This window comes from Lynx rufus, unplaced genomic scaffold (assembly GCF_022079265.1).
Source record: "Lynx rufus isolate CCGP_SWC_20201006 ecotype Redwood Valley unplaced genomic scaffold, mLynRuf1.p SCAF_16, whole genome shotgun sequence".
Classification (NCBI taxonomy): Eukaryota; Metazoa; Chordata; class Mammalia; order Carnivora; family Felidae; genus Lynx; species Lynx rufus.
Window position 1 is genome coordinate 9,126,274 of NW_025814830.1, and position 16,873 is coordinate 9,143,146.

Consider the following 16,873-nt stretch of genomic DNA (forward strand, 5'->3'; position numbering starts at 1 on the left):
CCCAGTGAGGAGGGAATGGGAAGGCGGTCAGGGCCAGACCTCTGGGCCACACCCTGGCCCCGCCCACTAGCCGACTTTGGCCTCTCGGCCCGCCCACCACCTGGCCACGCCCCCCGGCTCAGGAGTTGGGTAGCGGGTGCCCAAGAGAGGCGTGGCCCGTGCCTCACCCACCACCTGGCCAGGCCCGGTCACCCTCTGCCCATAGCCCGTCCTGCCCGGTGGCCCCAGACCTGCGTGAAGCCCAGCTTGATGCGGCGCTGCTTGAAGGTGCGGGCGAACTGCTCCAGCTCCTCCAGGTCACTGGGCTCCTCGGGGTGGGATGGTGGCTCCAAGCATTTGGGGGGCTGCGGGTGCGAGAGGTGCGGGTCGGGCAGCGTGGGGCGGGTCACGGCCTGGTGGGGTCGGCAGGAGGGTGGGATGCAGGGCCGAGGACCGGGATGGGGCTCAGCAACGGCTGCGCGGTTCCCCCTCCCTCCCTCCCTCCCTCCCTGCCGTCCAGCCTCTTCCTGCTCACTCTCCTCTACCTGTCCCCAGGAGGCTGATCCACACTCATTGTCAGTCCCCAGCAAAGAGACACTCTGCTTCTCCACTAGGGTCCTCTCACTGCCTGGAACTCTCTGCACATACCCCCACCCCCAGCCTGCAAACTCCCAGAAAGGAGCAGCCAGCTCCTTCAATAATAATCCTTCATGATTCTTTACGGATTTCAACGCTCCCTCCTACCCATTTTTTTTTAACACCCCTTTCAAAAACTATGAACTATTTCAGGGCTTTTTCCCCCCCGGGGGGGGGGGTGGGATGCGGGCCATGGTTTTATCCTTCTCTCAGGCAGGGAATCAAGCACTGTGCTACCGAATTCCAGGGTAACTCAGGCAAGTTTCTTAAAATCTCCCTGGGCCTCCGTTTTCCCCTCTGCAGGATGGAAATAATCGTGGCTGCTCTACTGAACCCATGGGGTTATTGGGAGAATCCGGTTCAAGGTTACAAATTAAGTGAAAGTATTTTTATTTTTACTTTTTTAAAGTGAAAGTATTTTTTAAAGTAGATGGGGAGGGTGACTGGGGGATTTACAAAGAAGCAACTGCTCTCTCTCTCTCTCTCTCTGGAATGCTTCACTTCCCTAAAAATAAAAGATCTGAAGCAGGTGGTGAGTGCAGCCACGTTGGTCACAAAAATCCTTGATCCATTACCTGAATGCTGGGGCCTGATGTGTTTTGGAATTCAGAAATTTTGCAGATTTTAGAAAGCCTACATGGGCACATATCAGAAATAAGGTGACCCCCCCATCAGGGTCAAGGCATCACCCCATAATTGAACACATTAACAGCCCCCAGCAAAGCAGGACTATCACACAGGAGGGAGGAAGGAAAGCCATACTCCTTGCCCTAGGTCCAGAGGGGTTTGGCAGCCAAATGACTTCTGGTCTCACATTACAAAAACAGCTTGGTCTTCCAAGCATTTTGGATTTCAGAATTGCAGCTCAGCCCTGTATTAGTCCGTACATTTGGGGGGCTTTCTGAAATTGTTCATATTTTTTGAAAGGACTGTTAAAAAAATGGGTAGGAGGGAGCGTTGAAATCCGTAAAGAATCATGAAGGATTATTATTAAAGTCTAGAAGCCAGTCAGCAAACTGAAAGGCCAGGCCACAGCCTATAGGTTTTTTGTGTACTTAGGCACGTGTGCATTTTGGGACAGCAGGGGTCAGATCAAAATCATTCATCAGGTTTCTCAAAGGAGTCCATGTGTCTGAAAGGGCTAAGAGCCACTGGCCTGGCTGACTCCCCTCATTCTGTGGAGGAAGAAGCTGACCCAGACAGGGAGAGCAGCTTGACTCAGGTCCCATAGCAAATCAGTGGCACAGCAGGGCTGGACCCCAGATCTCCTGACTCCTGTCCTGGCCCTGATAGTTGTGGGGAGGGTCAAAGGGAGAGGAGGCCCTCTCCTTCCCACCCTTGCTCACCCAGCCTGGCACACGCGGGGGGACATTCTCACCTGCGTGGGCAGCCCGGCCCGGGGCTGGGAGGTCAGAAGAGCTCCCTGGGTTTGCTGAGGTAGCTGGAAGAGATTTGGCGTCGGTAGCAGGCCTGGAGAGACAAGGGGAATGCACGGGGTGAGGGGGGAGGGAGAGTTTTGTGGAAACATCGTCAGGGACCCATCCTGGTGGGACCTTACCTGGCTGACTCTGCTGGGCCTGCGGCAGCAGGAACTGAGCGGGTGGCTGGAGGTGGTGACCCGGCACAAGCACCAGCTGCTGAAGCTGGAGGAGCTGCTGTATGTCCTGGCAGGGAGGGGGGTGGACAGAAAGACAGCCTGAGTCCCGGCCCGGCCCCATCTGCATGGCCTGCCCTGGCTCCGGGCAGCGGGCAGCGAGCAGCGGGCAGCGAGGGATAGAACCTGGTCTCTGAATGGCGCCCCTGAGCTAAGGCCACCCAGGAGGCTTCCCCCAACCCCGTGGCTACCAGAGCGTCCTATCTGGGCTGTCCCGGGAGGGCTCGCTCTTTATTTACCTTTTCTTTCTTGAAGAAATATTTGCCTTGTCTTACATTCCCACAGAACAAATAGCATCGTTTAAAAATGTAAATCAGACCAACTCTTCCCTCCTTTTTAAAACACTCAAGGCAAATGATAATCATGTCTGGAATTACCTTTAAAACACTCCAGCAAATAGTGAGTGAGTAAATTGGTTCAACCACTTTGGAAGATTCTTTGGTAATGTTATGGTTTGAATTGTGTCCTCCCCTCAGAAGATAGGTAGGAATCCTAACCCCCAGAACCCTGGAGGGGTTCACATATATGTGAACCACATATATTTGTGCTCCATGTATATTTGTCAGATAAACCAACACTGATGCTTCATAATTTACTCAACAACTTTTATGCGCAGTTGAAAATTATGTCACTTAGAGTGACATTATTTTGCCTTCGGGGAAACAGAGGGATGACTCATGCCCCTCAATTCCTCCCAGTGCTATTATTATTCCAAAGACCAATTTAATGTCCTAGGAAGTAAACAAGCTGAGGAAAAGGTCAAGATGATCAAGGTAGAACTAAGTCTTCAGGATGGGTCCTAATCCGATATGACAGGTATCTATAGGGTAAGGGGGAGTGTGGACACAGAGACAAACATGCACAGAGGGCAGGCACTGTGAAGAGACCCAGAGAGAAGACTGGCCAACCTGCCAACACACTAGCTTGGGACTCGGAGCTTCTAGAACTGTGGAATAATGTCTACGGTTTGTTGTTGTTGTTGTTTTTAAATAGGCTTCACGCCCAGTGTGGAGCCCAATGAGGGGCTTGGACTCACAACCCTGAGATCAAGACCTGAGCTGAGATCAAGAGTCCGATGCTTAACCCACGGAGCCACCCAGGCGCCCCTAAATTTCTGTTAAGACAGCCAGTTTGTAGTCATTTGGTAGGACAGCCCTAGCAGACAAATACTGGCACTGTTTATGAAAGCCGAGCCCACGCCTGCCTCATGACCCAGTGGTGCCACGCCAGGGTATAAGCCCCCATAAGTGCATATGTGTGCTCACCAGAAGACATGTATCATAATGTTCACGGCAGAACCATCTGTAATAGCCAAAACCTGAAGAAAGCCCAAGTACCCATCAAGAATCGAATAGGTTGGGGCGCCTGGGTGGCTCAGTTGGCTAAACGTCTGGCTTCAGCTCAGGTCATGATCTCACTGCTTGTGGGTTCGAGCCCCACGTCGGGCTCTGTGCTGACAGCTCAGAGCCTGGAGCCTGCTTCGGATTCTGTGTCTCCCTCTCTCTCTGCCCCTCCCCTGCTCATGCTCTGTCTCTCTCTGTCTCTCAAAAAATAAATAAACGTTAAAAAAAAAGAATTGAATAGGTAAATAAACTGATTCACTGGAACAACAACGAGAAGGGCAGTCTACAATCTATAAGAACACACAGCACTATAAACTTCCCAAACATGATACGTGGAAGAAGTTGGACATGATAGAGAACATCCTGTATGGTTCCATTTGCATGATAGAAGTTTGGGAGGTGGAGGTTAGAAGGCATCCCAGGGGCTCCTGGGGAGCTGGCCATATACAGTTCTCAATCTGGGTGCGAGTTACATGGGTGTGCTCAGTTTGTGAGTGTCAGTGATCTGTGCACTTTTAGTATTTGTTATACTTCAATGAAAAAATTTCAAAACCTTTTTATGCTTATTTATTTATTTTGAGAGAGAGAGAGAGCGAGCGAGCAAGGGAAGGGCAGAGAGAAAGGGAGAGAGAGAATCCCAAGCAGCTTCCACACTGTCAGCATGGAGCCCAGTGTGGGGCTCGAACTCACAAATTGTGAGATCGTGACCTGAGCCGAAACCAAGAGTTGGACACTTAACCAACTGAGCCACCCAGGTGCCCCCTTTTTTTAAGGGAAAGAGGGAGAGAAAAAAAAATCCAGCATCTCCAGTGAGGAGATAGACGAAACAGGATTGGCAAAATGTTGATATCTATTGAGCTGGGTGAAGGTACATGCAGTTCCTTATATCATACTCTCTACTTTTAGGTTTGAACATTTCCAAAAGAAAAAGCAAGACCCCCTTACACACACATACACAACACTCCAATGGCTTCTTGTAGCCGGAACAATACAATAAAAACTATTCATCTGATCTCTATGGTCCTTAATACTGAAACCTGTCCTAGTCTTCCTACCTCAGGACCTTTGCACGTGCAAAGGTTCCCTCTGCCAGGCAGTTCTAGTTCTTATATTCCTGGACCCTTCTTGTCACTCAGGTCCTCATGTAAAATCACCTCTTCAGAGATATCCTCCTTGATCATCTAATCTAAACCAGCCACCACCATACCTCCTGTTACCTCCATTTCACCTCCTTTATAAGACTTATCACTATCTCAAGGTACCTCCTTTTCTGTTTACGCTTTCACAGTGCATCTCCCTCACTGGTAAGTCAGCTCCACAAGAGTGTGATCTTGATGGTTTTGGTCATCATTATAATCTCAGCATCTAGAATAGCATCTGGCACCCAGTAAGTACTCCACATATATTTGTTGAATGAACCAACACTGATGCTTCATAATTTATTCAACAACTTTTATGCGCAGTTGAAAATTATGTCACTTAGAGTGACATTATTTTGCCTTCGGGGAAACAGAGGGATGACTCATGACCCTCAATTCCTCCCAATGCTATTATTATTCCAAAGACCAATTTAATGTCTTTGGAAATTAATGTCTGAGGAAAAACATAAGTAACTTGACACAAATGGGTTCATTTCTTCAACATATAAAGAGTGATTACAAATCAATAAGAAAATAACTAACAATCCAATAGTAATCTGGCCAACAGGTCTGGTGATTGCCCAGCAAATACAAAATACATTCAATACAAATGAATGAAAAAACATTCAGATTCACTCACAAGAAGAGAAATATGGCTACAACTGCACTGAGATACTTTTTTTTTTTCTCTTATCAGATCAACAGAGAGAACGGCAGTGCATAACATGCTGTGTCAGGGTGTATGAGGAAGCAAACACTCTTAGGCGTCACTGGTGAGAAGATAATTTGGCAATGTCTGTCAGAATTACAAAGGCATATACCCTTTGACCCATTCCACTTCTAGGAATTTATCTTAGAGATACATTCACACTTGTGCAAAGTAATCTCTCTAGAAGGATATTCCTAGCGGCCTGCAGTGTTTTAGCAAAAGAGTTGGAACAAGCTGAATGCACAGCAGTGGGGAATAGATAAATGAATTAGGGTGGATCTTTATGGTGCAATACTATGCATTCATGAAAAAGAAGGAGGACACTCTTTGTGTCCTGATATGGAACAATCTCCAAGATGTCCTGTTGAGTGGAGAGCTCAAGAGGCATGACAGAGGGTATGATGTGCTGCTGCTGTGTGTGTGTGTGTGTGTGTTTTAAAGTATATCTAGGTATTCCCTGGGTATGCGTAGACTATACCTGGAAAACTACACCAGAAACTGGCAAGACTGTAAATCCTTCCGTAACTCGAGTTTTGAACATTTACCTAGCATACATAAAGCAATAAAGCTGTCCCACACCCACTGACCCAATTGAACAGTCACTTCTGCCCAACATCCCTGTTTATCCAACCATTCCTGTTTCGACTGTTCGAGGCAGTTCCCTGTCTACTGCAAAGGCCTCTGCCTTCTCCATGTGCTTCGGAAAGTGGACAGAGTACCCAAATGCTCCTGACCTCTTGCTTTGTCACTCTAGCTGCCAGTCATCTAAGAATTCGGCTTAAGGGGCTTGAAGTCCCAATACTCTGTCCTTTGAAACTGTCCATTCTGCCTTCTCTTCCAAGACTCCTCCACCTGATAACTCACATGGCAGCCTCCCTTCCACATGGGGCCTGGCCCCCAAGTGAGTGAAGCTTGGGATTCAGCCCCTTTCCTTTACAAAGAACACTTCCCAGTCCCCATACCTAATTTTGGTTTCATAATTTTGTCTTCTTTTTCTCAGAAAGGCCCTGTACACCTGGGTGGCTCAGTTGGTTGAGTGTCTGACTTCAGCTAAGGTCACGATCTCACAGTTTGTGGGTTCGAGCCCCATGTCGGGCTCTGTGCTGACAGCTCAGAGCCTGGAGCCTGCTTCAGATTCTGTGTCTCCCTCCCTCCCTCTGCCCCTACCCCACTTGAGCTCTGTGTCTCAAAAATAAATAAACATTAAAAAAAATTTAAGGCCCTGTAACTCGTATAAACATCAGGCCCCACAAACTGAACCCACCCTGCTCTAAACTGCAATGCATTTGCTTATATACAGTTTTCCCTCTGCTACACTGAAACTCGAGAAGGCAGAGGCCATGTCTTAGTTTTCTTGCATCCCTGTCCCTCAACAGTCTGGCAAGCCCCCATTAAATGCACACTGAACTGAATCCAAGAATAAAGCCAGAAATAAAGTCTTATTACCAGTGTTCTTCTGATTAGCTTGCTGATTGCAATATTTGTTAACTACTCTGTCTCCCTAGTGTGACTCAGTGAAAATCCCACTTTCTCCCCAGACATCTAAAAGAGAGGTATCTGCAGATTTCTTTCTGAATCAGCAGGGAGAAGAAAAGGGAGGGGGAAATGCACCCAATTTGCAAAAGGTCTCATGGTGAGAAGTCCAAATGAAAAACCCAAACACACCCCCATTCACTGTTACTCAGACCAGAAACTTAGGGATCAGTCCCGACACTCTCCGTCCCTTCCTCTCCACCATCCGATATACCTTCAAGTGCTAAAAGTTCTAAACTTTTTTGTGCTCTGAATTATTTGGTGTCTGACAAAACCTACTGGCTCCTTCTTAAAACCTCCTTTTTTTTAAAAAAAAAACCTCCTTTTTTAAAAAAAAAATGCGTGAAACGGGGAGCCTGGATGGCTCAGTTGGTTAAGCGTCCGACTTCAGCTCAGATCATGATCTCGCGGTTCGTGGGTTTGAGCCCCGTGTTGGGCTCTGTGCTAACAGTCGGGAGCCTGGAGCCTGCTTCGGATTCTGTGTCTCCCTTCCTCTCTGCCCCTCCCTGGCTCACACCCTGTCTCTCTCTGTCTCTCAAAAATAAATATTAAAAATTTTTAATAAAAAGTGCATAAAATGAAATACATAGGATTTCATAGGAAATCAACTGTATTGAAAAAATCATCAAACATTTTGAATAGATAATAATAATCTTTGGGTTTCTTTACAGCACATTAAATAACAAGGTCAAGCAGTACATCTGATGACTACTGTAATTTCAAAGTGATGATGAACGAAAACAATTACTTTAAGGGATCTGTGACAAGTGTATCGAAATATCTTTGTATTCCATTGTCCAAATACTTATACAAAGTCCAAGTACTGCTAATGCTATTGTGGTCTGCTGTCTATATTCATAATAGAAGGAAATTCAACATTTGCAGTTAGAGGATAGAAAAAATTGAGACATAAGCTTTTCCCATCCAAGTTCATGGACTCCCTGGAATTCTATCCACAGCCCCCTCCAGGAGGTTCCTGTTCTGAAATGTTAATTGAACAATAAAGCTTCTACTGGTTTTTATCACATTTGAAACAATTCAACTCCTTGCCCTGACCCTGCATGACCCCGCCTTCCTTGTCTCTCACAACTCTCACTCCCTAACTCTAAGCCAGTCACACTAGTGTTCTTTCTGTTACTGAACCCAGAAGAGATCCCCATCTCAGGGCCTTTGCACATGCTGTCCACCACCCCCTCTTCTTGATCTGCACATGACTGGCCCCTCTTCATCATTCAAGTCTCTGTAAAATGCCCCCTCCTGAGAGAAGCCTCCCTTCTCTACCTGCTTTGATGAGTCTTCCTCTCCTCAATGTCTATTACATCATACTCTTTTCCTTCCTTTATAGCAATTATCAGCTATGAGCAGGCACCAGCTTGGAGAGGGCACAGACTTGTCTGCCTTATTCCTCACTGTATTCTCCATGCAAAAAGGCGCTCGGGCATAGTAGATGTTCACTAAACATTTGCTGACTGAAGAAATTACAGAATGGGAGAAAGAGAGAAGATTCTGGGTGCTGTGCTGTCTCAGGACTGGGGTTAGCCAGTAGGAGGCCCCATTTCTCCACAATCTACAGGCAGCGAGCAATCTGAAGCCACTTGGGGGCGTGTTACGACCAAGTCAAGCTGGTAGAGAGGTTAGAGGAAGTGGAGAGAACCGGGGAAGGGCCCCTGGCCAAGATACTTAGTGGCTCTGTCCCTAACCTGTGAGAAAAACTAGCACACCCCGCCAACGCTGAAAAGGGAAGAGATGGTTTCTTGGGTTTCTTGTTCATCACTGCGTTCTGATCACCTCCACCCTAGTACAGGCACCCAGCAGGCCATCAGTGAATTTCCAACGAGTGAATGAGTAAAACCTAGGACAGACCGGTGGAGTCTCAGAGCAGACTGGCTGCGTTTTGACGCACTGAGATCTTGGCCACAGTTGGGCAGAAAGACTGACAGTTTATGTGACTCACGGGTGAACCGGAGGGCAATTGTCCATTTTCCTGTTTGGACTCAATTCCACCTGGGGGTGGAGGGAGGTGGAGAGAAAGCCTTTAAAAGGAACTGGGCCGCGTGGGCCCAGGTGCAGCGCCTCACTCCAGCGCACAGGGCAGACTCCCCATCCCCCAACTGCAGGCCCCCACACATGCTCTGGCAGCCACCCAGCCTGGGATGGTGTCTGCGTTTCACTCAGCAGTCACCCCTGAGATGGCACACCATGGCCAGTTCTGGACACCCCATTCCAAGACATGGACAGCTGTCAAGTCCATAGCAGGGAGGACAGGAAGGGGGTGTCTGGGGACCACGTAAACTACATTATCATCAGTCGTGTTCAGCATGAGGATGGGCTTCCCGACCCTCTGAGCCGTGTCAGGGCACCCGGTGGTGGAGTGGGCTGCGTGGGAAGGCAGAGAACACCTGTCCTGGGAGCCACTGGGGAGAAACTGCACCCCCACTTGCCCGGAACTGTGCCGCGGGAGCTCCCACATCGGGTGGGAGGGAAGTCAGAGGGGTGCAAGGGTCCCTGCCGGCTGGGAACCGGGGGGTTCTGAGTCTCAGCCCTGTTGCCTGCTTCTAGCTGTGTGACTCGGGGGAAGCCAGCTCTTTCTTCTGGGCCTCGGCCTCCTTAACTATATAGGGGGACAGTGCACAGGCCTGGAAACCTGTCCTTCACACACTGTGGGACCCTGGGCACCCCTTCCCCTGTTTAAGTCTCAGTTACCCCACGGGGCTCTTAAAAGAATTCAGCGTGACAATGCACATAGCGTGTTTAGCCCGATCTCTGTTCACTGAAGCGGGCCTGTGTAAATGGTAGTCATTATTACTGAGTCACATCTTTCTCAGGGCCTCGGTTTTCTCATCTACAAAATGGGGTTAATAATGTCTAACTGTTTACAGGATTGCTCTGAGGCCCGAGTAATATTAGCATGTGCAAGGTGTCTGGGAAATCACAACACGCTCCCCGAGCACAAGCGTTTGCTAGCCCTGCACCCCCATGTCACTCCCCCCACGTCACCCCACCGGATCATGAACTCTCAAGGGCAGGAAACCCCATCCTCTGCCCGGCAGCTGTGAGCTGTCCACACCCAGCCTCTCCACCGAGCTTCAGCTTCAGATGTCCGTCTGCCTATCTGATGTCTCCACTTGGATGATTAATAGACTCTTTATACCCTGCTGTGTCCAAAAGGAAACTCCTGGTTCCCTACTCCAGCCCTCCAAATCACACTGTGCCTCCCCTGTCTTCCCCAACTCAGGAAGCTCCCTCACCACCATCTGATTGCTGAAGCCCAAATCCTAGGAGTCATCCTTCATCTATCCTATCCGTATAAAATAGCATCCCAGACCCCATCATCACCCTCATTTCCCACCTGCATCGCTGCAAGGATTTCCCACTGGGCCCCTCGCTTCTACTCTGGTCCCCCACAGTCCATTCTCCCCGTGGCAGCCAGAGGGAGCTGTGGAGAGGGTCAGTGGGGTCATGCCACCCACCTGCTTAAAACCCCCAACAGCTTCCCGTCAATGTTTCCCTGGTAAACATTCCAAACTCCTTGATCTGCCCTACAAGGCCCTGCAAAACCTGGTCCCGCCTGCCTCCCCCTCACCTCTTAACTTGTCCTCCACTCACTTGCTCTGCTCTAGCCATACCACTTTCCTCTGTGCCCTGATGTCAAGCTGCTTTCCACCTCAGGACCTTTGCATTTGCTGTTGCCTTTTCCCAAGTTCTCCCCATGGCTTCTTCTTGACTGACTCATTCAGACCTCAGCTTTCAAAGGCCACCCTGTCAGTGAAACTTTCCCTGGCCACCCCATTAAGAGTGGCCTCCTCCCTCTCTGACACCAGCCCACTTCATTTTCTTTAGTACGCTTCCTCTAAAGTGGTCTTGTTTTGCTCGTTTGTTTACCTGTTTACTCTCTGCTCCCTACTAGAACATAAGGTCCTCAAGGGCAGCCACTGCTGCCTTGTTCACAGCTGTCCCCTTGGGGCCACAAACGGGCACCTGGCATACACAAGGTGCTTCATAAGTGCTGGTTCATTCATGCGTGAATGACTCTGTCATTCCAGGCACTTCCCTACAGGAAGCCCTAAAGTTTGGGGGGAAGGGATATGGACAGAGGTGGCCTGTCTCTAGTGTGGGATTCTCTGTGCGCCCCCGTCCCCCAAAGGTTGGCCCTGCCACGTGGAGCCCAGGAAGTCCCAGAGATTGGGGCGGGACACCAAAAAGCTGAGACCCATCTGACGGGGAGAAGAAACACCTACATGCACATTGTGTGTTACATCCCGTGCTGCCTCCTGTTAAAATTCCAGGATACATGAGCAACAGCAGACCCCAACCAGTTGTGGAGTGACTGGTACGCCTCGGCCCAGCTCCTGGCCGCCAGGGGCCTGTGGGTACACTGACGACACGCCTCCAGGTTTGGCTGCCCTGGCACCTGCTGCCCCTTCTCCAAGCCTCAGGAGCCATCTCTTCCTCTTGGGGACTGGCCCTCCCCCATTCTCAGGTCACATGGCCCAAGTGGGCTGACCCTACCTCCTTGGGGGGCAGTGGCTGAGGACACTAACTCAACCCTGGTCGGTGGGAACAAGTCTAAAAGTGCCGGCACCCATTCTGCCTGCCTCAGAATGAAAAAAGAGACAGAGTTTGGGGCTGGGCCTCTTCAGTGATCTGAGCCAAATATCCCCTTCTACGTCTTCAGCCACCTGGAGGGGAGTCTGGTCTAGCTGACACCCCTCCTAGCTCATCCTGCGCTGTCTTCCACTGCCGGCCCCCCACCCCCGCCTCCCGGAGCCCCCCCTACTCTCTCATTTTACCTTCCATGCCTGAAACAGCTTTCTCCACTCCGTGTACCTGGTAAACTCCTACTTGTCCGGGCTCAGGTCAGGCACCACCTCCTCCAAGAAGCCTTCTCTGATTCCCTCAGGCACAGGTCACCTGTCTTTTCCCACACTCCCACCACACCCAGTCGGTTTCTCTGGGAAACCTTTGTTCAGTAGGGCCTGCCAGCCTAAAAGATCTTGTCGAGCTTTATTTGCCATAGTCATATCATGAAAATAGGGATTTTTTTATTCCCTTCCAAATACAAAATGATGTTTTAACAGTTAATGTAAATTTTCAATCAATGTCTACCCCTACCCCAGACAGTCTGAACTACTCCCCTGGAGAGATGTCTTCCCTACCCTTGATTGAAAAGCTGCAGCAAAACATCCCTCATTGATTCAGTAAACATCCAGGTGGCCCCTTTGGTGGAAAGCATCATACTGAGCGCTGGACACACAAATTATAAAAGTGTGTTATAATTGTCCCTTTCTCTGTACTAGCTAGGAAAATGCAGGGAAGGTTCCTGCCAAACTGTTTAACTGACACTACTTTGGAAGCTGGTGGTACAGGGACGGATGGGGGACTTTCCCTTAGTACATTATGTAATTTTAAAGTGATAGGGCTAGGGGTGTTTTTTACTTTCTTAGTATTTTTCAAGTAAAACATTTCTTAGTGGTTCATTGGTGTGTGTTTCCCTACAAGACCGGGAGGCTTTGGGGGGCAAGGAAGGGTCTGAGTCACTTCTAAGTCTTTAGCTTCCCGCCAGGGCCTGACACACAGGGGGCTAGGAAATGTCTGTGAAATGACCATAGGACAGAGCTGAGCAGTCATGGGAAGTAGAATTGGCAGGCCCAAGAGACATAGACTGAGGAGAGGGGTCAAGCCCAGGGGTGGAATGACTGTGGATGCAGGGAGGCAGTAACACAGGAGGAATGTGGTACCCACGTTCCGGGTTGTTCCTGGTCGGCATGGTGCCTGGAACTGGGGATAAACATTCGTCTGTTGGGGAAATGAGGTCACAGGGTGACAGAACTCCCAGAAAACAAACTCTTGGTCCTGGCTTTGCAATTGCAGACAACAGGACTGAGCAGATCAGAGCTGGGGAGGGAGGAGCCAGAGGAAGGGGTTGGCAGGACGGTTAGAGGAGGCGTCCTTGAGAATCAGAGACTGGGCGGAACAGCAGGTGGCAGAGGACTAGCTTGCTACAGCCTGGGTCGCTGGGTCCTTGGGTCGCAGGGAACTTGGGGGAGGTGGTTCTAGGAGTTTACAAACAGAAGGAATGCCTCCTGCTCCCAAGGGGGAATGGCTTGGCCAGTTTGCACTGGGTGGCTCTCTCCCTCCCCCTCCCTGTGGCCTTTGTTCCTTCCACAGATATTTCCTCAGGCATTTTCAGACACAGCACTGGTGATTAAGGCCAGAAGGAGAGGAAAGGGCTGGGGACTCCCAGAGGGGGCAGGAGGCAGGAGGCAGGAGATTATAAACCAGCTGGAGGGAGGGAAGTCATGGAAAACTTCCTGGAGGTGTGGACTCCCAAGCTGAGGCTTAAAGGCTGAAGAGGAGCTGTCCAGGTAAAGGGAGGGAGCCGACTTCCAGGTAGAAAGGAGAACAGAGCAGGGGCACTGATACTTGGGACCTAGTGAGGAGCCCCGAGCCTTGGTGTTGCTCCGTGAAGAACTAACTGCAGGTGCTGTGAGGCGACCTCCTGCTGCTGGGGTCTCTGGTGGCCAGAGCGGGAAAGCTGGGGACAATAGCTAAAGGCAGCGGCCCCGGGTCCTATGGTTAGAGCCCTGGACTCCCAGGCCTGGCTGCAGGGCTATCCTGCCCCTTGTGCTCACCGGGTGACCTCGGCCAGGATGAGGATTTGTGGATTCAAGGAGGTCACCGTTAGTACAGCACCTGCCAGACTCTAGTTACAGTCACCATGGCGAGCCAGCCATTGTGAGGCTAAGTTTGGAAGAGCCGTCACGGGGCAGCGGGCACAGATTGCTGTGTGTATCTCTACAGAACCAGGCCCGGAGGCAGGAAGCCCTAAGAAGGCAGATACCAGCTCAGCGTTAAGGACCGTCTCACCTGGAAGCATTGGTAAGTAGTGGAACGGGCCTGCTGGAAGCTGAACTCTGTCAAGGGAATAACCTTATGGGTACTGGACACCTCTGTGTAGACAGCATCTCGCCCTGGGGTTTCATGGAAAGGGGTGGGTAGAGAGAAAGAAAAGCAACCCAAGGAGCAGCCATTGTGGGAAACACAGGGCTGAGGGAAGTCAAACAAGGTTCCTTGCTGCAGGACTTCTCAGGACCTTCACTGCCCTGGAACACGGGCTACAGACTCAAATGTTTACAGAACCCAGGCAGACAGCACAAATGGGTGACAGGGGCAAGTGTGAATGGGGTGGAGAGTGCAGGCCTGTCAGGAGGGGAAGCCTGCTCAACTCCTACTCTGTTCCGACTATCCTTATGGGAAATTTTTTGGCCACTATCATGGGTTGAATCAGGGCTCCCCAAAAGATACGTCAGAAGTCCTAACCCCCCAGTGCCAGTAAATGACCGTATTCGGAAACACGGTCTTTGCAGATGTAATCAAAGTAAATGAGGTCATTGGGCCCTAATCCAGTGATCGGTGGGAAGTGTGAACACAGAGACAGACGTGCACAGAGAGAAGGTGGCCATATGACCATGGAGGCAGAGATTGGAGCGATCCAGCTATGAGAACACCAAGGATTTCTGGTACTTCCAGAAGCTAGAGGAAGCAAAGAGGGGTTCTCCCTAGAGCCACCCAGTTTGTGGGGCTTTGTCATGACAGCCGCAGGAAACAAATACAGCCACTAACTCATGATTCAGTGTGTACCCAAAGTCTCCAGAATGGCCAGAGAGGACACAGCATTCCCTGACCCAGTGGCCACAGGCCCCCGTTCTGAGAGTCTCTCACTGGATCCTCCAGGGCACACATTTTCGGGCACTAGTTCAGAGTCTCAGCCTTTCCTTTTTGTGCCCACATGGGCACCCTTCCACGGGGGTGAGTCCCCTGGTTTCCTCAGCTGTAAATCGAGGACGAACCCCACCAAGATACACAGAAAGCGCTTAGCCGGACACTCCATCACACGGGGGATGTTCTCCCTCTGAGCCTCGCTTTTCCCCACCGAGACATGGGGGGCAGCATCCCCCAAGGCTTCCTGGGGTTGCTGGGAACTGCCTGGCACACACCGGTGGTCCCAACGGTCGGCCCCTGTGGACCGGCCGGCCCCCTGCACGCCGGGCTTCTGCGCATCGTCCGCTGGAGGCCGTGGGCCCCCCCCCAGGGCTGCCCTTACCTGTGCTGTGAGCTGGATGGGCTGGGACAGGGTGAGCTGTGGGGTCCCGGGGGGCTGGCTGGCAGGCTGTGGTGGCGGCAGGTCGCCTCCCCCAGAGGAGGCCGGGGGCTGCGAGGTCGAGGAGGAGGCAGAGGAGGAGGAGGAGGAAGAGGAGGAGGAGGTGGAGGAGGCGGCGGCAGCGGCCGCGGCGGCACTGGACTGCTGCACGGCTGCGGCCAGGAGCTGGGCCTGGGCTTGCTGCAGGAGGAGCTGCTGCTGAGCCGGCATCAGCGCCGTGAGCTGCGGGGGTGGGGGGCGGGGGGGGCGGGCGGCAGGGGGGTGGGGTGCCGGGGAGGGGTGTGGGGAGGAGCAGAGAAGGCAGAGAGGGGTTAGTGCCTGAGCCAAGCAGGTTAGGGCACAAGTCTTGCAGGACGACTGAGGGGGACAGGAGGCAGGCGCGAGAGCGCGGCCGCAGTCCTGGCGGGACACCCCATGCCACCGGTCCTGTAACAGGTGGGGGGTGGCTGGTCTCTGCCCACGTGCCCGTGCTTCCCCGAGTACTTACCCCGGCTAGCTGGCTGCCTGTCAACATGAGTTGGGCCTGGGGCAGATGCGGCTGGGCTGGCTGGGGGGGCGGGGGTGCTGCGGGGGCTGAGTCGCCACTGGGGTCTTCAGCCTTGATCTGGGGGGGAGAGAGGCAGGGTCCGGGACCCCAGAATGTTAAGTGGAGGCCAGAGAGAATGCCCACCTGTGAACCAAAGAGAGGGCACGTGTGTGGCAACAGCAGCCTGGGGCCGGCCGGCAGAGGAGGAGTGGACCGGGGTATAGAGGCAAGACCCTGTACTGACCGGCCGGGGGTCTTAGGCCGCCTTTCTGGCCTCAGTGTCCTCAGCAATCACATAAGGCTAACACACTCCCTGCACCCAAACCCCCTACAGGAAGAGGGTCACCTTTGGGGAGCAGTTTTCCCCTCTGGGGGGTCAGCTTCCCCATCTGTAAAATGGGAAATGTGCCAGCAGGGGACTCGGAACATCAAAGGGTAGAGTTCTGGGTCCCACACCCCTCATCTGCGTTAGCTACAGGTGCATCTCTTATTAATGGAGTAAGACTTCGCTGGAAGAAAGGGTCTCAGGTTATTAAAAAAAAAAATCACCACCTTAGAACATGGGTCTGGAATTCAAACGAGTGTGGAAACAGGCAGACAGTGCAAATGGGTGACCCGGACAGATGAGGATGGGGTACGCAGGCAGGGTGTGCAGCCCTCCCGAAGGAGAAGCTTGCCCAGCTCCCGCTCTGCTCCCACCAATCACTCATTTTAAAATCGAGAACAAAAACACAGGGCGCCTGGGTGGCTCAGGGGGTTGAGCGTCTGACTCCCGATTTCGGCTCAGGTCATGATCCCATCGGTACTCTGCTGTTGTGCAGAGCCAGCTTGGGATTCTCTCTCTCTCTCTCTCTCTCTCTCTCTCTCCCCCCTCTCTCTCTCTCTCTCTCTGCGCCCCTCCCCCCTGCTTGTGCTCTCTCTCTCTAAAATAAAAATAAATAGATAGATAGATAGATAGATAAAATCTAAAGCAAAACCAAAAAAAAAAACAAACAAAACCCTAAAAACAAACCAAAATCGCTGGCAAGACCAGCAAAGCACATATGAGGGCCAGATGTGGCCCAGATGCTGCCACCTTTCAGCCTCCACCCCAGAAGTCCACTGAGCCCCTCCTTCATCTCGGTGTGGGATGTGGATGCCTCTCGCATCAAACGCATAGGACAGACCGACACAGTCCTGGCCTCCCTCCTCTC

General features: G+C 51.5%; 1 protein-coding gene across 10 annotated transcripts in view; it reads right to left on the minus strand.

The window, feature by feature from the left end:
- POU2F2 (POU class 2 homeobox 2) overlaps nt 1–16,873 on the minus strand; it is a 32,092-nt gene that overhangs the window by 4,371 nt on the left and 10,848 nt on the right. For 4 of the 10 annotated variants that reach the window (XM_047077963.1, XM_047077961.1, XM_047077962.1 and 1 more), the window contains exons 5-9: nt 15,642–15,758; nt 15,098–15,376; nt 2,174–2,279; nt 1,994–2,085; nt 231–392 (exon numbers count right to left, since the gene is read on the minus strand). In XM_047077963.1, coding sequence (XP_046933919.1) covers nt 231–392; nt 1,994–2,085; nt 2,174–2,279; nt 15,098–15,376; nt 15,642–15,758 — 756 coding nt within the window. The remainder of the gene's footprint in view (nt 1–230; nt 393–1,993; nt 2,086–2,173; nt 2,280–15,097; nt 15,377–15,641; nt 15,759–16,873) is intronic. The other 6 variants (XM_047077964.1, XM_047077969.1, XM_047077966.1 and 3 more) reach the window with 3 other exon arrangements.